A 22,508-nucleotide genomic window follows, 5' to 3' on the forward strand; every position below is an offset into this window, starting at 1 on the left:
ATCTAAGATCAGGTTTGCATCACTAGTTCCAAAAGAATCAGAGACAAGAGCAACTCCGATCTATGCACACCCAGCAATGGTGGCAGGTTCATAATGGCGATCCTTGTATGCTTTTCATTTTGTTTTCAGTTTCGGGCTTGAACATTTGAGATGCTTGGCACATACTCTAAGAACTTACTTATGTACTCAGCCCAAACATAACATCTTCCTGCACTGATACACATATATTTGTATTTTCTTACTAGTTTATACATTTACTACTAGGTAAATTAGCTACAACCTTGGTCCTGTTGCAGGTATTTTATATATAATTGAGAGAGATAGAACCAGCAATGAGGAGACATTGCAGGCTCTCTTCTCTTTTGTTTCCTCCTTGTATTGTAGTGGACTTGTCCCAAGGATGTGATGTGGAAGAAACAAATTGCTATTGCCAAAAGCACAGCAGTGTCAGGAAATTAAAAACAGTATGTGCAGGGGGATAGTGCTTTTTGTGTTGACAATACAACACTTAAAATTTAATATATGAGAGTAACAACATAGTTAGATCACTTCCAGATAGATAATGACTAATACAGAAGCAGATAGAAATATTGTCTATGAGCCATTAAGAAAGAGTCGTCCACTAGGCATTTGAAATGGTATTTTCTTTCTAAAATGTTTAATATAATTTACATAGAAAGAATTCAAAGATGCAAATAGCAGATCAGCATACACACATTCATACACATACCTAAGTCCTTTGTACACATATTACTCAATTATTAATATGTCAAATCATCTGAATTTGATCATTTCCTCTGTCTTCCTCCTCATCCTCTATCATCTTACTCTTGACATTTATTTTTCATGTATTCTTTACTGTGTGTGAGACCTGTAAATTCTATACATCTTGCTGTATTTCTAGATGTATCTCCATAGCGTCACACTTCTAGGAATGGGGTTTTCCCAAACAGCATTTGAACACATTGTGGTGGCCACCTATTGCTTTATAAATGATTGACATTGCTGCATATATGTCCCACCATCAGCAGAGGCATAGAAAAACTTTTTGATTTAATTTCCTTCTAATGGGAAGAAATGTGCTTTGTACAGTGCATAATGTTTTATATCCATGAAAAGTTGAAACCAGCAGTTAGGGATGGCTGGGCTTAAGATTTGTCCATAAGAATCAACTATCACATTGTGCATCTGATTTACTATTCATTGTGGAGTCACGTGGGGACATGATGTACTGGGAGGACTCATGAAGAACACATAGTGAGAAAATGGAGTTAAGCTTCGTCATGAAAGGAGCTGCACAGAGCATTTCTGAAGTTACCTGTTATATACATATACACTGGAGGATCACTGTGAAAGGGAGCAGCAGGCTGCATTCTCGCCTGGCTCCCGGCTGCCTGGCTAGTATATGCCCCAAAATAACTACACACAAACTGTATTCATTTGAACACTGCCTAGCCCATTAGTTTCAGCCTCTTATTAGCTAATTCTCACATCTTGCTTTAACCCATATTTAGTAATGTATGTAACACCACGAGGTGGTGTCTTACCGGGAAAGATTCAGCATGTATGACCTGGCGGCTGGCTCCATAGTGTCTGTCCCAGAGAGGAGAGTCATGGCGACTGCATCACTGCCTTCTACCCAGCATCCTGTTCTGTTTATTCCGCCTACCTAATTTTCTGTCCTATCAAAGGGCCAAGGCAGTTTCTTTATTAACCAATGAAAGTAACACATAGACACTTCTCCATTAGATCACATTAGTGTTTTTATTTGTTCTTGAAAATACTGGATTGCCTTCTCTAGCCTTGACATGAGGGGTCGTGCCTAGTCTGCTTGCCTGGTTGCATCTTGTTTTTACTGTGTTTGGTTGCTATCCCTGTGAGGATTTCTTTTTTCTGAAGGGGAACAGAGAAACAGCGGATGAGGGGGTGGACTGGGAAAATGGAGGGAGGGGAGGTTGTGGTCAGAGTTCGTTGTATGAGGGAAGAATAAATGAAAAGGAAAAAAAAGAACTTTATTCATTAATATAGTGTTAAATAAAAGAAATCCCTCCAAATAGTCACTTTTTAAATTTGTATCTTTACTTTTCTTTGTATAACCTCCAAGCTAGGCGGATGAGGTATGTTTGCCTTGCTGTTTACATTGCTGTTGAATAGAACTCCCTCTCTTGGCTTTGACAACAGTACCTCTTCATACTGTCATCGGACCTGGCAGCCACTCTAGATAAGTGGGTTCATTTCTGTTAAGTTTTCTGTTTCATCCATATGCCCCTGAAAAAATATGCACACCTCAACACCCACATAACATAAAATAACACAGAGAAGTCAATATAAGTACAAAATGTTCTGCAATGGTAGACAAGCTTTATTGGAAAAGATGACATTTTCCACATCAAAGCTCTTATGCTACAACAAATGAAGAAGCAATACAATATCTAGCCTATAAATAAGTTCTTGAGTGTTTAAAGGTTGCGTGTGATCTTGGAAAATCTAGGTGAAACATGTTGAAATCAAAATAATAACCCAGAAGCTGAAATAGTTTGGAATGCATTTTAAATATGGGTCAAAGGGTCACTTATAGGAAGGACGGTAGAAGGATGACTGAGAAGTAGAGGAGATCTACAGATTTTTTTTTTTTTTAGAAGAATCCATAGGACCAGTGTCTCCCACAGCAATGTGAACAGCAGCCGCCATATCTGTATCTGCCATAGCCATAGCCACAGCCATAGCTTAGGCCACCTCACTTGTAATCCAGCCCATATATTAGTTGCTGTAGCAGCTCATGGTTCTGAGCATGGTTCAGTTTAAGAGATTATCACTTTTCTCTTTTAGAATGTTGCCAAGTCACCACGGATTGGGCTTGGCTTTTATACACTTTTTTCCATGGTGGGAAGGGCAAACCCCAGGCAGGTGTTAGCCTCATGACTTACAGTAAATTACATTTTAAAGATTTAGGCTGAACAGTTTGTTAGGGACACAGAAACCTTCCTAGCTAAGAGTCCCTTAGTATTATGTCACATTCCTAATAGTCCAAAGCAATAACTTGAATAGGGCACTCTCATTATTTATGAATGTACACACATTAAACACTATGTTTTTATTAGTTTAATGTCCATGAAGAATAGGGGGCACACGCTTCTCCTTCCCTTGTTACCATTTTGTTATTATATTTTCACTTCCCAATAATATGTATCTCTAGGATTTATGAATACCTCTATGTAGACTTTCAAGTTCATGGCTGGAGTATTAATGAGCTTACAATATCAAATTTCTTATCTGGCTTAAACATGTTCCTAGTAGCTATCCTAGAACAGAGGTTGCAGTGCTTATTACAGTGTGGCTATGCATCTGTCCCTTTGCTATTTTGATGCTGTCACTTCTTTCGCTTTGTCTATGGTGACTTTTCTCGTGTACTTATCACATTTTTTTAGAGTGAAATTAGAGTTTATTCATTTTAGCATAATATTTTTATTGATTATTTGGGAATTTCACATAATGCTCCTCAATCATCCTTACTTCCCTGTTCTACAAAGTCTGCCTCCCAACCCTTGAGACCCACACCACAAAAACAGATACCAAAAAAAAAAAAAAAAAACCCAACCAACCAAACAAGTATACTTTGTGTTGTCCATACAGTCACTGGATCATGGTCAAACTCCCTGTTGCCAGCCCCTTAAAGAAAGCTGAATCCTTCCCCACTCACACCCTGCCAGTAGCGCTTTGTTGTGGACAGCACTACTCTTCAGCATCCTTATCATATTTTTAGAGAGTTTTCTTTAATGACTTCCTGCTAGGAACTTTGGGAGGGGGTGTGACCACAGAAATCTTCTATGCCTCCCATTTTCAACTTTGTGCTGCAATGAATGTAGTGGAACTAATGTTCTTGTAGTATGGTGTTATCCTTTGGGTATATGCCCAAGAGTGGTATTGCTGGGTCCTGAGGTAAGCTGATTCCCAATTTTCTGAGAATCGGCCATACTGATTTCCAGAATGGTTGAACAAGTTTGCATTTTCACCAGCAATGGAGGAGTGTTTTCCTTACTCCACATCCTCTCCAGCATAAGCTGTCATCAATGTTTTTGATCTTAGCTATTCTGACAGGTATAAGATGGTATCTCAGGGTCACTTTGATTTGCATTTCCCTGATGGCTAAGGTTGTTGACCATTTCCTTAATTATCTTTCAGCCATTTGAAATTCGTCTATTGAGAATTCTGTGTTTAGATCTGTACCCCATACTTTAATTGGATTATTTAATATTTTGATGTCTAATTTCTTGAGTTCTTTATATAATTTGAGTCAGTCCTCTGTCTGACGTGGGGTTGGTGAAGACATTTTCCCATTTAGTGGGGTGCCTTTTTGTCTTTTTGACTGTGTCCTTTGCTTTACAGAAGCTTCCCAGTTTCAGGAGGTCCCATTTATTTACTGTTGTTCTCAGTGTCTGTGCCACTGGGGTTAGATTTAGGAATTGGTCTCTTGTGCCCATGAATTGAGGGCTTTTCCCCACTTTCTCTTCTATCAGATTCAGTGTGGTCAGATTTTTATTTAGGTCTTTAATCCATTTAGACTTGAGTTTTGTGCTTGGGGATCGATATGGATCTATTTGCATTTTTCTACATGTTGACATCCAGATATGTCAGCACCATTTGTTGAAGATGCTTTTTTTTCCATTTTGTAATTTTAGCTTCTTTGTCAAAAATCAGGTATTCATAGGTGTGTGGATTAATATCCTGGTCTTCAGTTAGATTCTATTTGTCAATCTGTCTGTTTTGATGCCAATACCAAGCTGTTTTCATTACTGTAGCTCTATAAAGATCTTGATATCAGGGATAGTGATGCCTCCAGAAGTTCCTTTTATTGTACAGGATTGTTTTGGCTATCCTGTTTTTTTTGTTGTTGTTGTTGTTGTTTTTTGTTTTTTTGTTTTTGTTTTTGTTTTTCCACATGAAGTTGACTATTGTTCTTTCAGGGTCTGTGAATAATTGTGTTGGGATTTTGAGGCTGCTTCTTCTAGGTTAGGATGATCATCAGGTCTTCCTGTTGTATGACCACTGGGTTCTGGTGTTACTATGTTGCTTTTTAGGTTGTTGAATAAATTTTTGCATCGGTGACTACTTATCTCTTCCTCCAATTGGTGTTGGAAGCATCTTTGCCCTTGGTCCAGTTTTTGCAGTTGCTGTCTGTTTCTTAGGGAGCTACTCGTAGTCCACTCTGTATAGGCATTGTTTGTGTCTCAGGGAGCTGCCAAGGTCGTTCTTAGCCTGCTCTCTTCGTTCACTCCGTGCAGTTGCAGCCTGCGTTTCAAAGTTCCTCCGAGGTCACGTGGAATGAGTGGATTTGGGGAAGGAGTGGGCTTTGTAGCTTACAGGGTCTGATCATTGGGGAGACTTTTGGAGCAGCCTACCTGCAGGATGATTGCCTGCTGGCTGGCTAGTGAAGTTGAGGCAGGTGGGGGAGGTGCCTGGGGCTTTGTCCTGGTACCTAGAGCCTAGAGAGTGGGGTGCCCATCTGGTTGGCTGATCACTCACTTCTTGGTCCACTGTGTGCCAAGCATAACTCTTTGTGAATTGTGATTACTGTAATGGGGATAGCAGCACATTGGTGGTCGCCATAAAGGCTGGGAACATTTTGGAGAGCAGAACACCATTCACCTAGGTTTATGTAGCATCACTGAGCAGCAGCTGAGTGTAAATTGGGATTGTTTGTAGAAAGGAATAAGGTGAAATAGCAATTTGGGATATCACCCAATGTCAGACAAATGGCTTGCAAATGTTTTCTCCAGAATATATATTATCTCTTCCCTATTTTGGCTATTTTGTTTGATATTTAGAAACTTTCAGTAGACTACAGTCCCATTTGTATATTTTGGCTTCTGTTGCCAGAGATTCTGTAGCTATAGTAAAAGCATCATTTCTAACACCACAGCTATGTAGTTTTGTTCATGATTACAACTGTAGCTTTTATAGCTTCAGGGCTATGTTTAGGTCTTATATATTATAGTTGATTTTTATATGTGATATCATATACAGATTCCATTTCAGTCTTTTTCATGTGGATATTTGGTTATTGTAACACCACATTTAAAGCCATTGTTCTTTTCACTATTGTATGTTTGTGACATTTTTGTCAAAATAAAGATGACAATACATGACGAAAATTGTGGAAGCTCTGTATTATGCTTTCTAGGTCTATCTTCCTGTGTTTCTTCTATGCTTGACACTATGTCTTTCTCACACATTTTAAAACCAGACAATTAGATGTTTCTAGCTTAATTTGTCATATGCAAGATTGCTTTGCCTTTCAAAGTGTTCACTGGGTTCTGGATGAATTTTAGGGTTGTTTTTCTATATTGCTATAAGGAATGTCTTTTAGATTTTGATAAAAACTCCATAGCATACTTTGAAAACTACAGAATAATGTTAATTCTTCCAAAAATGAATGTAGAAATATTTTTCACCTGTTAATTAATTTTATTCATTACATTTTTTTCTGTGAAATCTTGCACATGTTGGATTGTTTTTATTCCTAATGATGTCATTTTATCACTGTTGTAAGTGGAGTTTTCTTAATTTTTCATATAGCATATTAATTGTGCATAGAAATGTCACTGATTTAACTGTGCTCTTTTCATGTTTTGTGACATAAAATTTTAATAGTTTATAAGTTTGTTTTTCTCCTTAAGGTTTTCTGCATATTTGATTCTAGACCATCAGCAAACACAGTTGATTTTCCTTTTTCAATTTTTACTTGCATATTTTACTTTTCAGGAGTTTTTTTTTTATTATTCGGTCATGTAAACCACAGCCAACTTATTTATCCGTGTCCTTTACAAGGTATTCTTTGTGTCTCTAGATATAGAATGGAGTCTTATTACAGTCTAAACTTACATATGACTTTATTTTCTTTGCCATCATTAGATAGGGATTTCTGTCTAAAATAAGAAATATGAACAGAGCCTCATAATGGACCATGAGACGTCTGTACACATGAAAAGAAGAAAAACTTTTTTTATGAGAGAGTCCTATGTCATAAGATTCATTTTCACTCTTTACTTTCTATATGTTTCATTTATTACAAGAATTGGACATTAAAGTTCTTGGGGTATTTTCTTTGAAGTATTTTTAGAGAAATAATTTCAATGCTAGTCTCTTGACCAAAACTGAGCAAGATTAGTTAATAAGAAGGAAAAGCCAAATTATCAGATGATAGCAGAGGGATCATATATGGCACTGGTAAATGTGAATTTCTGTGTGAACTGCTGGCTACTCTCCTGTGAATTCCCTGTGGCTTCTGTATGTTTCCACCCCCTGGTTTAAAGTAAGTCTTTCCTTGTCTTAAAAAAATAAGGAATGCATTCTATTTTTCCTGAAATTTACATTTAAATGTTCAACATAGTCTGGATATTCATAGGATATCATAAGAGATGTAGTTTTTTGGATTATGTACAATTTAAAATGCCTACATGTTAATTATGTGGCAAAATCAAATCTTGATTTTTTTTCTTATGTATAATGGCATTTAAAGTGCTTAATTAGCTCTCAGTGAAAATATTTACAGCCTAAGAAATATTATTACAACTCTTTTAAAAATAATGGCACGAGAAAATGTCCCTCTAAAGGTTTGCACATGAAGAATGTTAAAGGGAATGCTTTCGGCAGAAGAAAATTTATGTCATTTGGAAACAGAAAAAATAGGAGAAACAAGAAACAACAGAATATATTATAATGTGTAGGAGCAAATACAAATGGTTACTGTGTACACATATTGTAATTATCACCATCATCATCATCATCATATAGGTAGATTATGAAATGTACATGGAATCTCCATGCTTGAAATTATGCTAAAGATGTGCTAATATGCTAGTACAATTTTGTCTGAAGCTTCTGCTCCATGAGTAGTCCAAATGGCAACTTACCATGGAACACAATAAGTAAAAATAAGCCTAATTCTCAAAGGACCCACTGCAAGAATAACAAAGGGATGAATAATGCTCTAGTCCAGAGAGAGAAAGTGGAACGAAGTATTTTATTAACTGGAAAAAGTTAATAAAACTGAGAAATGAGAAAAAATGTAAATATTATACAAATACAGAAATGGTAAGATAAATACCAAAGAGGATAGTAATATAAACAGATTAAATGATTAAATGGAAACAGAGGAATTATAAACCCAGATAAAATAACATGTTTAATGACTTAGTAGTAAAATAGTTCTAACTCTATTATCCAGAAACAGGATGTTTGAAAGCCAAACCCTAGGAGAATTAGACAGTAAATGTTAGACAAAAGGAAAACAATATAGCTACATTAATGTCAAACATGGAGAATTTTAGGTGATAAAAATTGCTAGAAATAAAGAATAAATCATTATAACCATATAGAGAACATTCCTCTAGGAAAACCAATTAAAATAAGAAACCTTTTATTTCATATAATATAAAAGCATATAAATGAAATATGCTTAGCAAAATATTGGTGCGGGAGAATTATCTTTATTCTGTCAATCATGTATTTGGCCAGGCAGGAAGTATAGGTGGGTCAACCAGACAGGAAGTAGAGGTGGGGCAATGAGAACAGGAGAATTCTGGAAACAAGGAAGCTCTTTCCCGCATTCCAGCCCAGATCACGGAAGAAGCAGAATGATAGCTGTCCCACTGAGAAAGATACTGAGCCATGTGGCTAACATAGACAAGAACAATGGGTTAATATAAGGGACAGGAGCTAATAAAAAACCTGAGCTAATGGGCCAATCAGTTTATAAGTAATGCAGACTCTCTGTGTGATTTTCTCTGGGACTAAACGGCTGAGGGACCAGGCAGGACAGAAACCCCAATGGGCCTAGCCCTTATGTTACAAAATATTGCCAAAATTTTAATGGGACAAAATAAAACATATATCTTACACTTAAAGAATGAGCTAAGGGGATTAAAAATAATCAAAGATGTAGAAAATCTAACAATACAGCTAGTGAGCTTCACAAAAGGATAAAAGTAGAGGCAAAAACTAAAGCCAGAGAATGATCAAATTAAAAGAAACCACTTCTGGAATATATGAGCTTTTATAAAATTGAGCATAAACTGAGATGAGCTCAAATTTCACAATACTAAAAAGGTATCCTTGAATGTTTCAAACTCAGTGAGAAATTTGACCTTAAGAACATCAAAGACAAAGAGCACAGTGGAAATTAAGAAAGTTTTGAGAGTAAGTGATGCTGAAGACAGGCTGTATTAAAATATGTCAGGGTATATGGAAATGTACACACGAAAACACAAATATTTTTATGTATGTAGTCCGCCTTTCATGGAAACCACATATAGCTTCATGGAGTCAACATCTTGAACTGAAAATGTTATGGGAAAATATCCTTATTTAGCAAACATGCACCTGTCTTTCTTGCCATTGCTTGCTGAATACTGCACCTGTGAACAGCATATATATTGCATTAGGTGTTAGAAGTAAATTAAAAATGTCTTAAAGTTTAAGGGATGATGTGGGTATACTACATGCTATGTGATTTTATTTAAAGTGTTGCTGGTTTATGGATTTTTAATATATATAAATGGCTTTTAAATTAATCCTCTGTGGGTATGGGTACATGGCTGCGTTCAATAAGACTAAAAAAATATAATACAAATGTAGCTATGAGTCTCTTCACAGTAAATAGTTTTAGGTTGATTGGTTAATCATGTATAAAGAGATACCTTTACATAAAATCACATAAAATCTGGTTTGAATCTCGTGAGGAAAGGAATAACAGATCTTTCTCTGAGATGGCTTTATCACTTGAGAGGAAAATGCAAGATATGGAGGCAGGAACAGCTGATTTGAATCATAAGTTGCAATCCCTGTCGGTAGGAACTGAAACATTATCTGAGAAGATTCGAACCATTGAATGTATTAACAAGACTTTATCAAAGGGCTATGAAAGATTACTGGACAGAATTTTGATAGTGTACCGGCGGTCGGAGTGTACCGGCGGTCGGAGGAGTTTGGAAATAACCAAAATAGTCCTTTTATAATAAATCAGTTTTAGTAAAAGGAGAAAATAAGGGAACTTACAGAACCAAAGGTCTAGCGAAGCAGAAGGTAACGCGGGGGACAAGAACCGGGGGGCTGGAGAGATGGCTCAGAGGTTAAGAGCATTGCCTGCTCTTCTAAAGGTCCTGAGTTCAATTCCCAGCAACCACATGGTGACCCCGACGTTATAAATATCCTTGTGAAGGATTAACAAAACACTTAGCACTGATAACCATAAACTAGCTAACAATTTCTTAAGAAAGTAAGAAGTTCTAGCACTGGCATCTCCATGGAATCAAACTGGGCCCTCCATCTGTGGGAGACAATGTTGACATCTGAACTATAAGAGGGGCCACTGGCAGTAGGTCCAGTATCCATCCCTGGTGCATGAACTAGCTTGTTGGAGCCCATTCCCTATGGTGGGATGCCATGCTCAGCCTTAATGCAGGGGGCAGGAACTTGGTCCTGCACCAAATTAATGTGCCAGTCTTTGTTGACTCCCCATGGGAGCCCTTACCTGTTGGGAGGAGTTGATGGGGGTGGGCTGGAGGGGAGGGGAGGGAAGGGGGTAGAATGAGGGATGGCAGGGAAAACTGTGGTTGGACTGTAAAATAAAATTTAAAAAAATTAAAAAACAAAGAAAAATAAATAAACCTTAACAAATAAAAAAAATACAAGAAGCTCTAACAACCAAACAGAAAAATTGATGATTGTAATCATACTATTTTTTGTGAAGCTGTCAAGAAAACATAGACTAACTAACATACATACATTTCATAATTCCATAATGTAAAAAGAACTCTCTCACATAAATGGAAGATCACTAAATAACCCTAGGTACTGCTCTGCTCTTACTTTCCTAAATGGACATGTTACTAGCTGCTTTTATGCCTTCCTCAGGGGAGTTTTTATTTTTTCTTCCACTGGGTAGCAATTAATGCAGACTCAAAATTGGCTACTGTACTAAAAAACAAATGTTGAGTGATCAATAATAAATGATCAATTGTAATGTCTTTATCTACAGACCTCTGGGAACAGTGCTAAAGAGGTACCTGAAAAAAGTGTAAGAACCATCTGGGGAGGAGACCTATGATATGGCCATGTGACATAGCCATTGCATTACAAAAATGCAAAGTGGCTGTAGTTACTTGCGCAAGACCTGCACAAGATTCACCCTACAGATATGGGTAGAGATGCTGAGCATCAATCCCTCCATCAGGGATTATGGGTAATTATGGTTGATAGGAAAGGGGTTGTCATTTGTTTCAGTGGTGTAGCCACTAATAAATGCCCATCCTCTAACTTCCCACCATAGCTGGTGCCAACAACCCCAGTTCACCTCTGTGGGTTACAACTAAAGAGATGCATGGAAGTAGAGAGCATGGTGGGAAGAAGGGAGAGGGATGTGAGAGGATGATGGGGATGAAAAGAATGCCGAAATTTCTCAGAGAATATAAAATCAGTGATAGATTTAATTAGACACTTACTAATATATATTTTAATGGATATTTTTTAAAAGAACAGTAAACAAAGGGCGTCATATTTTTTGTTTCTTATGCAAAGTAAATACAAAAAGTAACTGAGAAGTAATGGAGTATTTTAAAGGAACCCTTAAACAGGAAAGCATTATATGAGAAAACATCCAAGCTAATCATTCCTATGTCACATATGGCTGTCCACACTATGGTGGTGGAGTTAGGTACCAAGGACAGACTAGTAGGCCTGCAGAATACAAACTACTGGCTCTGGATCACTTTATGGAAGTGTTTGTTCTCTCCTGGGTCTATCAAAATAGGCAGGGAAGCTGCTATAAACCTAGACCCAGGATTGCTGGGCAACACATGAGAAGGCAAGACCTCCTAACGTGGGTTTCCATCATCACTGAAGACCTCCTAACGTCGGTTAGCATCATCACTGAACTTTATGCTTTCTAGTTTTTGACTTTTCCAGACTTGTTAGCTTGTTGTAGCCTGGTACAATGTATTTATGTCCCTTTTTTCTAGTAAGGTTATGACCTTGACACAGCCACCCTTATACTATATTCCTTCTTGTATGCTTGAGTGACTTAAGTACCATTTTCAAATACTTACCTAAAAATGTTTTGTTTACTATTCATGCAAAATCATTATTTACAAATATTTAAAAATGAATTTCTTTTCTGTGACTCTTTATGTTCTTCGCTGGATCTGTTTTTCATTGCCTAAAATAGACTATACCATTTTTTTTTATTTTTACCAAAACCTTGGCAAAATCACTTTTTTTTTTTTACAATATGCTGGAAGCTTTTAATTTTATCTTTATTTTTTCTTTGGTGACCAAACCCGTCTCTCTGAATGTGGCCAACAGTGGGGGCTGACTGAGAAGCAAAGGACAATGGCGCTGGGCTCTGATTCTTCTGCATGGACGGGCTCTGTGGGAGCCTTCTCAGCTTGGTCGATCACCTTCCTGGACCTGGGGGGAGTTGGGAGGACCTTGGTCTTAGCATAGAGTGGGGAACCCTGATGGCTCCTTGGCCTTGAGAGGGAGGGAGGGGAGGTATGGGTGGAGGGGAGGGGAGGGAAGGGGGAGAAGAAAGGGAGGGAAGGGGGAGGAGGAGGGGAGGGAAGGAGGAGGAGGAGCAGAGGAGATGGAAATTTTTAAATATAAAAATAAACCATGAAAAAAATATTTTATTAGCATATTTGTTTTTATTATACAGGCACTTTTGACTATAGGGCATTCTAAACCAGCAGTTATTTATAATTCAGCCTTAAAACATCATCACATCTTCTCCCAACTCCCTTTGCCTCTGTTGTAGTATTTATCATTACCTCTTCCTTGCTCTTACCAGATAACGAGTTTATATTGTCTGGCTAAATTAAGATTTCGGTTTTGAATTTAATCTTCAGTGATTATATTATTCTTGCTTAAGTCTTTAATTGGATTTCTCTCTCTGAACAATGCATAGGAATTCTTCTAACAATTTTGAAAAAACATAAAGCATTTAAACAAATGGCTCTGCTGCATGTCTTTGTCCCTTGATGAATTATGATTGCACATGTGTTTCTTATCTATGAGGGCTGAGGTTTCCTTTATGCTGTCTTTTGGTGTTTTGCATCCCATTTTGAAATCATTTTGCTTTAACCTAATATCTGCAGAAATTTAAGTGTGAATTGCTAAGTCTACTATTTACTTGTTTTATTTTTTTATTATTTATTTATTTATTTATTTATTTTTGGTTTTTTGAGACAGGGTTTCTCTGCAGCTTTTAGAGCCTGTCCTGGAGCTAGCTCTTGTAGACCAGGCTGGCCTCGAACTCACAGAGATCCACCTGCCTCTGCCTCCCGAGTGCTGGGATTAAAGGTGTGTGCCACCGCCACCCGGCTATTCACTTGTTTTAATGATCTTGAACCTAACTTTGCTTTTATGGTGAATTTTCATAATTTTCACATAGACTTTGTAAAACCCCTTGCTGCTCTGCATAACTAATTTGAAATTACTAACCTGAAAGCTCCAATCTGTGGCTGATATTTTTGTCTGCTTTTAAAATCTGTTCTTTCTTTTGTATCCTTCTGTAGGGTTCTACAAGTTCAACATTTTGAAGTTAAATTATGGAGAATACAGAACAGCAGCAGCAGCAACAACAATGCACACATGGAGAGAGAGAGAAGTTTGGCAGGGAGGGAGAATATTGCCCTAAATTCAACAAAAGCTAAATTCAAATACTATTGCTGATATTCCAGCAAGAATCTGTCCCATTTCTCAGTCTATAGTAGATATTCCCTCATCTCTTTTAATTAAATATTATGCTTCCTAGTAGATTTTAAATTTTGTTAATTAATTCTCCTTACATTGATATGGGGATTTTTTTTTTAAATTTTCAAGTAATTCAGTTTTGTCTCATAGGAAACTAATCTTGAAAACTTCTGAAGCAAAAAAATACCAACCTTAGAGTAGCCAGGCTCTGTGCTCAGCTCTGCATCCACTAGCATACCATTAGCACAGATGTGTGCACTTGTTTCTCCAAATGTGGTTTGATAGTTCTGGAAAACAAAGTAAAACAAAGTGCAAAGAAATCCCATTTCTCTTTCTCATAGTGTTCTCCAGAATAGTAATCCTTTAGTTTCTCATGTTTTATACCATGCTGATGTGGGATTCCCCTCTGTATGCTGTGATTACCATTGGTTAATAAAGGACTGTCTTGGGCCTGTGCAGGGCAGAATAGAGGTAGGTGGGGAAAACTAAACTGAATGCTGGGAGAAAGAAGACAGAGTTTAGAGATATCATATAACCACCACCAAAAACAGACAAGTCAGAACCTTGCCAATAAGCCACAGCCACATGGCAATATACAGAGTAATCTAAGTGGGTTAAATTAAGATGTAAGAGATAGCCAATAATAAGCTAGAGCTAATAGGTCAAGCAATGATTTAGTTAATACAGTTTTCTGTGTAGTTATTTCGGGAGTCTGGGTGGCTAGGAAACAAACAAGCAACCTTCATACAACACCATGCATTTCATTTATTGCAGTATTTCATTGCCTTTCATCTTATCAGCTTAATGGTGAGGCACACTAAAAATGGAAATAATTTTTATTTTGGAGAAAATTAATATATACATGGTTACACACATTCCTATATATGTATCTATAAATGACAACTCATGCACCCAAGGCTTGGGAATCATGCAAAAGAAAGACAGGAAAGGCTGTAAAACCAGGGGGCAGGGACTTCACTCTGAAATTATGTGAAATTACTAGAAACCTCAGAATCCATGCCCATAAACTCTCACCAACATGATTGTCCAAATATAAGTTGAACAGGGACAGCACCAATGGACATGCTAATGTAGAAGGGAGAAGCTCATGAGGCCTCAACCCTACACAAAGAACTCCAGGCAACTAGGAAATGCTGAGAGTGGAAATATTTTTAATGAGCTGTTAGTAAGAAATGATATACTTCCCTATTAAATTTAGGCAGCTAAATATGACAAATCTATCTATCTATCTATCTATCTATCTATCTATCTATCTATCTATCTATCTATCTATCTATATCCTTCCTTCCTTCCTTCCTTCCTTCCTTCCCTCCTTCCTTCCTTCCCTCCTTCTCTCTCTCCTTCCTTCCTTCCTTCCTTCCTTCCTTCCTTCCTTCCTTCCTTCCTTCCTTCCTTCCTTCCTTCCTTCCTTCCTTCCATATATCATTTAAAAGGACCTACACATATCTGAAAAATTACACAGAAATACATAAAAATGTGAAAAACTGAGAGACTATTTACTAAAACTAAACAAAGTCAAAGTCTACAATGAAATGCATTTTAATATTAATATTACAGCTTAATAAAAAGGTAGAGAGTTTGCCCTGAATCACATTTCACAGATCCTTACAAAGGCACTAATAAAATTATCTGCAGGCTGACACATATTCCAAATGAAAATGACAAAGAAGATGGTCATGCATTGTTGATTTTTCTCAGATGGTTTAGCATAAAGTTTAAAATTATATAGATATTAAAGAATTCCTTATGTGAAGAATCTTGAGGCTATTTCTAGTAAGACAACAGATGATGTGAAAATTCTGAGCAGCTGTAGAACTCCTCAGTAGAAGCCATAACAAAAGTATCTTCTATAGCACAGTGGGTGCCAGCAGCCATAACCATAGTCACCACCATAACCATAGCCTAGGCCAGCATAGCCATAGCCTAGGACTCCACAGTAGCTGCCTTAGTAACACATGATCTCAGAAGTGGACTGCTCAGAGAAAGAAGTAGGATCCCTCAGTCTGGATGACATTGTCTTCCAAGGACCGTTTATACAGCTGAGTGTTTGGTGGGGAAAAACCACAGGTATTAGAATGTCATCCTTGTTTCCACGCTGCTTCCAGAAACATCAGCTTGCCCTGGCTTACTGGGCAGACAAAGCTGCATGACTTTAGATAATTTTGCTCATAGGTTGGAATCCCATGGTCAAATCATGGGACTCTAACATAAAATTCTGGTACTGTTGTCAAGATTCTGCCTCATTCTGTATCTAGTTTATTTAATACTTATGAAACTCTTCTGTGCTTCTACACCAATCATTGAAATAGTGCATTCTCTTTGTATGTCTGTTGGGTTTGTGATACTCCACAGGTAAAAGATCTTTATATTTTATTTTCTTTGATATTGTACAGTAATTCTATCTGCAAGAATATATTTGCACGTCTTCCTAATGAAGAATGATCTGGTTATTGGTTGTTGTAATCTGCTGGCCTGGCCTGTCACCTAGGTACCCTGCCCATTTAAGAGACAAGCCCCGCCCACTGCCAAATGCCCTCTCCCACTGCCAAGGCAAGTGGATCTCCTACCTCCTCTCCATCCTACTGTCTGTATGACCAAATAGATACAAAAGCAGAAAATCTGAAGATATTGAATTATATTGTTTAATCATTTAGTTATTTGATAATATAAATCTTTTTATACAACAGTTGAGAGTCAATCTTGAAAACATTTTACAGAGTATTATGAAGATATCATAAACATAATCATAGTCAAACTGAAGGTGAGGAATTAGATGACCATACTGCATTTCAGTTTTGTTTCTGATATTTTGTTGTAAAGTTAGAATTTTTGAAGATATTTTTGAGTTGCTGGCATGAAAATACTTGGAAACACTTTCAGGAAGATGCTTAAACTCTTCAGTAGAAACCGTAAGACCAATATCTTCTACAGCACAGTGGGCGGCAGTAACCATAGCCATAGCCACCAAAGCCACCATAGCCACAGCCATAACCACAGCCTAGACTACCATAGCCATAGCCCAGGCCTCCATAGTAGCTGCCATAGTAACACATGGTGTCAGGAGTGGACTGCTTAGCTTAGGACCAGCTGAAGGTTTCTTGAGTATGGATGTCACCATCTCCTAAGGGCCTTTTATACACCTGGGTGTTTGATGGGGAAAACCACAGGTATTATAATGTTTCCACTGTGCTTCCAAAAATATCAGCATGCCATGGTTTACTGGACAAACAAATCAGCATAACTGAGATAATTGTGTTCATTTGTTAGGTTACCATGGTCAAATCATAAGACTTTAACATGAAATTCTGGTTCTATTTTTCAAGGTTCTGCCTCATTCTATTTTTAGTTTATTTAATACTTATGAAACTCCACTGTGACACACTACAAATAATTTGAATAGCTATCTCTTCTTTTTATGTCTTTTTTTTTATAGTACTCTAATACGTAAAAGGTCTTTATGTCTTCCTTGGTTTGCTTTGTTATTATAAAATAAATATATCTGGAGGCATGTATTTCCTAAGTTACCTCATGCAGAATGGTCTGGTTATTGTTATATTATTGTTAACTCGGTGACACAATATATAAATAAGCATATTTTGGTTTTATTTTAAATGTATTCTACTCATATATATTCTGTCACACATTTTTATTATGTTTTGCTAATCCTACTTGTCCATGAGCATAGGAGTTCTATCTATCTTCTGATAACTTTTTCAATTTCTTTCTTATATGTTTATTTTGTTATTTTGTTTTTATTACTCTGGCTTTGTGGTATAATTTGAAATTAGATTCTGTGATAGGTCCAGCATCTTCCTTTATGTTTATTGTTGTTTGGGCTCTTAGAATCATCTTATGCCTTCATATTTTCTTTAGGATTGTGTTGTCTATTTACTTTAAGAATGCAGTTGGTATTTTGATGGATATTGAATGAAATCTGTGTATTGTTTCAGCAAACAGCCATTTTCATGTTAATTCTCCCAATCCATAGGGATGTCATTCCATATCCTAGTTTCTTCTTCAAATTATTTTCTTCACAGAAAATGGATGCTACTAATAATTATGTTAAGAAAAATGAGCCAAACTGGGAAAGACAAATGCTGGGCTGGTCAGACAGCTCCTTAGATAACAGCACACACCACAGTGCTTGAAGTTCTGAGTTAGATTTGAAGGTCCCATGGAATAAACCCAGTATTACATATTTTTTCTCTAATTTCCAGATGTGTAACATAGCATATGCATGCCCTCCATCCAACACAAGTGAAAAAAGAAAACTAATACATTTTAATTAAAAAGCCACAGATTTTCATGTCCCTGGGGAGAAGCTAGTTCTAATCATTCAGTTAAATAAACATACTATTAAAATGACTCCTCAAGACTTATTTTTATCTCCATAGACTAGTATATTCCTCAGTTCCCATCAGAGAAGTTTCTTGCAATACATGGCACTTAAAAAAGAGATATTCCCCACAACTGGTAAATTTCCAGATAGAAAAAAATGGAGTTTTAAATTTTAAATTGGACATTCATACCATACTTCTCAAGCAGCCTCAGAGAACTTTTAGGAGAGGGGACAGAAAGATTGAAACCTAATAGCTGGTGAATGACTTCAAGGGATTGTTTTCCAGACAACAGGGCAGACACACATTTGAAAACACAGTGATTGTGGCATTATGCATGAGACACAAGCATGCTCCAACTATACAAATTTCCAGCATGGCAGAAGGAGGGAGGTAGACTACTAGTAACTGGGGTCATATTAGCATTTTATACTTGCTCAGAGATCAGTTTTTGTTAATGATGTGACCTCTGACAAGCTGACCACACATTAGAGAAGGCTTCCTTTTCCAGGAAAGCTGGGTGATACAAACTGGACAACATGAGGGGAATCAGAAGAAAAATAGTAAATTCAAAGTTGAGTGGGAAGAGAGATGGTGTATTAGTTAGGGTCCCATTGCTTTGATGAAACACCATTATGAAAAGCAAGTTGAGGAGGATAGGGTTATTTGGGTCACACTTAAATATCATTGTTCATCACCAAAGGAAGTCAAGACAGAAACTCAAACAGACAGAGACCTGAAGGCAGAAGCTGATTCAGAGGCTATGGTGGGGTGCTGTTTACCGGCTTGCTCATCATGGCTTACTCTATGTTCACCATTGAAACTGAGAACCAGCTTCCAATATTGCTATAACTAAATCTGTCCATTTGGGGGGATAATTATATCCTGAGTTGTCTCTGAATTTACTATATGCTTCTCATGGGGGGATTGAATACCATATGAAATGACCACTTCCTTAAAGCTTCTCCAATCTAATCTTTCTATAGGATCCTATTTCACTTCTTCATAACCTTGTGTGTTACTATCATCTCCTGGTCATTCTTGTATATTAACTGGAAAAACTAAGGTTGGTTTTCTAATTATCTTGGACTGTCCGTCTTCAGTTTCTTCATGCAGAGGCACAGCAGACTCTTGTCTAAATTCTTCTATCTGTATCTGAGTATTTTACTTATTTTAATTATTAAGTCTTTCTAAGGGTTGTATCTTATCAGTCAGCTTTTCAAATTCTACACAGTTGTCCAGCAACTTTTTAAGGATAAAATATGAATTAACAGACTCACAGCAATTGCAATCAGCATTATGTCAATCCCAGCTAGGTCATTTACCCCCTCATTTACTGCTGCCATTTCTAAGCCATCCAAAGTAGCACTATCCATGCTATCCTACACATATGTATGAACCTATACAAAACACAGATGTCACAAGCATAAGTATAACAATGAAAAAACATGAAAATAGATTTCCAGGTATCCAACAAAGGAAGTTCTGAACAAGAGAACATTCAAACTGTATGAAAAGATGAACCTCACAAATAAAGGAAGCAAGTGCATTAGGCAGAGGATTAACACACACAAATTTGGGGAATATACACAGCTAAGCTAAATAGCCTAAATAATATAAACTGATGCTAAAATGAACAGGGAATTAGAACAGGTAATTTTTTCAAAGAAAAGATACAGATAAAAAATGGACAATTGTTCTGGGAGCAGCCATGACAGTAAATAGAATGTGGCATGCTGGCAAATGCATAGGAAAGTGACAGAAGATCTAGAGGTTGTGCTACTGCTATTATAATTAAATTAAATTATTGGATCTTAAAGAAATAGGTGCACTACCAAGTTCATTGTTACATTGCTCATAATAATCAAGTTATTAGAACAAACAAGTGTCCATTTGTAGATGACTTCTGATAGGATATGTCTCTCTCCAATGTCCTATACTCCATCCTTATTTCCTTCCTTTTTCTTCTCCCTCTCCATCTTCCTCTCCTTTACTCCCCTTCCACTTTTCCACAATCACCCCACATGTGAACAGACAGATACAAAAGCACAAAACATATGGAAATTGGTTGGATTTTTAATCATTTAATTATTTGATAGTACATGCATTTGAACACAAAAGTTGAGAGTCAATCTTGAAAACATTTTGCAGAGCATGATGAATATAACATGAAACACAATCACAGTCCAACTGTGAACATGAAGCATTAGACGGCCATGTAGTATTTCAATTATTTTTCAGATATTTTAGTAGAAAGGTAGAATTTTGTGAAGATATTTTGGACTGTCTTTGAAATACGCAGAAGCATTTTCAGTAAGGAAAGCTGGACCTCTGTAGAAACTCTTCAGTAGAAGCCATAAGACCAGTACCTTCTACAGCACAGTGGGCGGCAGCAGCCATAACCAAAGCCACCATAGCCACCATAGCCACAGCCATAGCCACAGCCTAGACTACCATAGCCATAGCCCAGGCCTCCATAGTAGCTTCCATAGTAACACATGGTGTCAGGAGTAGACTGCTTAGCTTAGGACCAGCTGAAGGTTTCTTGAGTATGGATGTCACCATCTGCCCATGGCCTTTTATACACCTGGGTGTTTGTTGGGGAAACCACAGGCATTATAATGTTATACATGCTTCCTCTGTGCTTAGAAAACATCAGCATGCCATGGATTATTGGACAAACAAATCAACATAACTGAGATAATTGTGCTCATATGTTGGGATCTCATGGTCAAATCATGAGGTTTTAACATGAGATTCTGTTACTGTTTTTAAGACTCTTCCTCATTCTGTACTTAGTTTATTTAATGCTTAGAAAACTCTACTGTGTCTCTATGGCAGTCACTGAAATATCACTCTCTGTTTTTATGTCTGTTTGTTTTATAATACTCTACAGGTCTTTGTCTTTTCTTTTCCTTTTTTCCTTTCCTTTCCTTTCCTTTCCTTTCCTTTCCTTTCCTTTCCTTTCCTTTCCTTTCCTTTCCTTTCCTTTCCTTTCCTTTTGTTTCTTTAATTATAGAGTAATTCTATCAGGAGGAATGTATTCCCTTAGTCTCCCTAACAAAAATGATCTTGTTATTGGTAACTTAATGATAGTTAATATCTACATAACTTCATTTTGGTTTTATTCTTAATGTATTTCTTTCATACATGTTCTTTCAATACATGTGTGTTTTCTCTTGTGCTATTGTCAATTAACTTTCATTGCTATGACTCTGTGGTTTAACATGAGATCAGGCTTAGTGGTAGGTCCAGCATCTTCCTTTCAGCTTTGTATTATTTTGGATACTAGGTTCATTTTGTGCTTTCACATGATCTTTAGGATTGTAATGTCTAGTTCTGTTAGACTATTATTGGAATTTTGATGAAGATGGCATGACATTTCTACATTTGTTAAGCAAACATAACCTCTGTCATGCAATTAATTCTTTCCACGCCATGAACAGGAAATGTCCTTCCATATCCCAGTGTCTTCTTCAAATCATTTTCTTCACAATGTTTGTGTTCAACTGCTCATTATGTTAAACAAAATAAGTCAGACTGGGGAAGACAAATGCTGGGCTGATGAGATGGCTCAGTACCTAAAGGCATATGACACCCATGCTTAAAACATGCTGTGTTTTATCTAAGTGTCCTATAAAGAGGAAGGAGAGGACCCATTTTCATATTTTTCTCTGACTTCCAGGTTCATGATATGCCATGTGCATATCTCCCATCCCAACATATTCAGAAAGAATAAAATGAATAAAATTATTATAAAAATAAAAGCCACAGTTTCATAGGTCCCAGTAGAGAACTCAATACTGATTATTCTGTTAAATGGAAATACCATCAAGATGATTACTAATGACTTATTGTCACACCCTTAGATAAGTACATCCCTCAACCTCCTCTTTCTTTGAGGAGGACTCCAACTTGAGAGTTGGACTCCCAATATCTGTGGGGTCATTAAAATTTGATAGCTTCTGAAAGATGAAGTTTTATTAGTGATGTAACCTCTGATAGGATGGCTGCACACCAAAGCAGGCCTCAGTTCCAAGACAAGTTGGGCAATATAAATTGGACTTCATGGGAGGAAGTAAAACAAAAATAATAATCTCAAAATTGGGTGGAAATGAATAAAGTAAGGGTAGGAATTGAGGGGATGACTATCCTTAAAAACATTATATGGATTTTATAATTAATGCACTTTTTAAATTAGAAAATGTATACTAAAAGTTTAAAAAGAAAGTCAAATGCTGCTTAACTTGTGCCATATACAGAATCTATATTTAAATTGTTTGCATGTGTTTATGTTTGTATTTCCTTGCACACTCTGACAGAATAAATCGTTCAACCAGAAAGGGACCATGAGAAAAGAACATACCAGAGGGATGGGAAAACAAGGGAATATTGCAATAC

General features: G+C 36.9%; 2 protein-coding genes and 1 pseudogene across 2 annotated transcripts; all 3 read right to left on the reverse strand.

Annotated features, from left to right (window-relative positions):
* Positions 1 to 15,589: 15,589 nt before the first annotated feature.
* LOC119824588 lies at positions 15,590 to 15,727 on the reverse strand (annotated as a pseudogene).
* A 940-nt stretch (positions 15,728 to 16,667) lies between these two features.
* LOC119824512 (keratin-associated protein 20-2-like) lies at positions 16,668 to 16,823 on the reverse strand. The gene has a single exon (XM_038344685.1). The coding sequence runs from the start codon at positions 16,821 to 16,823 to the stop codon at positions 16,668 to 16,670; it is 156 nt and encodes a 51-aa protein (XP_038200613.1).
* A 3,628-nt stretch (positions 16,824 to 20,451) lies between these two features.
* On the reverse strand, positions 20,452 to 20,607 carry LOC119824511 (keratin-associated protein 20-2-like). Its single transcript, XM_038344684.1, has one exon. The coding sequence runs from the start codon at positions 20,605 to 20,607 to the stop codon at positions 20,452 to 20,454; it is 156 nt and encodes a 51-aa protein (XP_038200612.1).
* Between the last annotated feature and the right edge of the window lie 1,901 nt (positions 20,608 to 22,508).

Source organism: Arvicola amphibius, chromosome 10 (assembly GCF_903992535.2).
Source record: "Arvicola amphibius chromosome 10, mArvAmp1.2, whole genome shotgun sequence".
NCBI classification, from domain to species: Eukaryota; Metazoa; Chordata; class Mammalia; order Rodentia; family Cricetidae; genus Arvicola; species Arvicola amphibius.

Coding starts and splice junctions, on each gene's coding strand:
- LOC119824512 (XM_038344685.1), bottom strand. CDS start 16,823: ATGTGTTACTATGGCAGCTACTATGGAGGCCTGGGCTATGGCTATGGT.
- LOC119824511 (XM_038344684.1), bottom strand. CDS start 20,607: ATGTGTTACTATGGAAGCTACTATGGAGGCCTGGGCTATGGCTATGGT.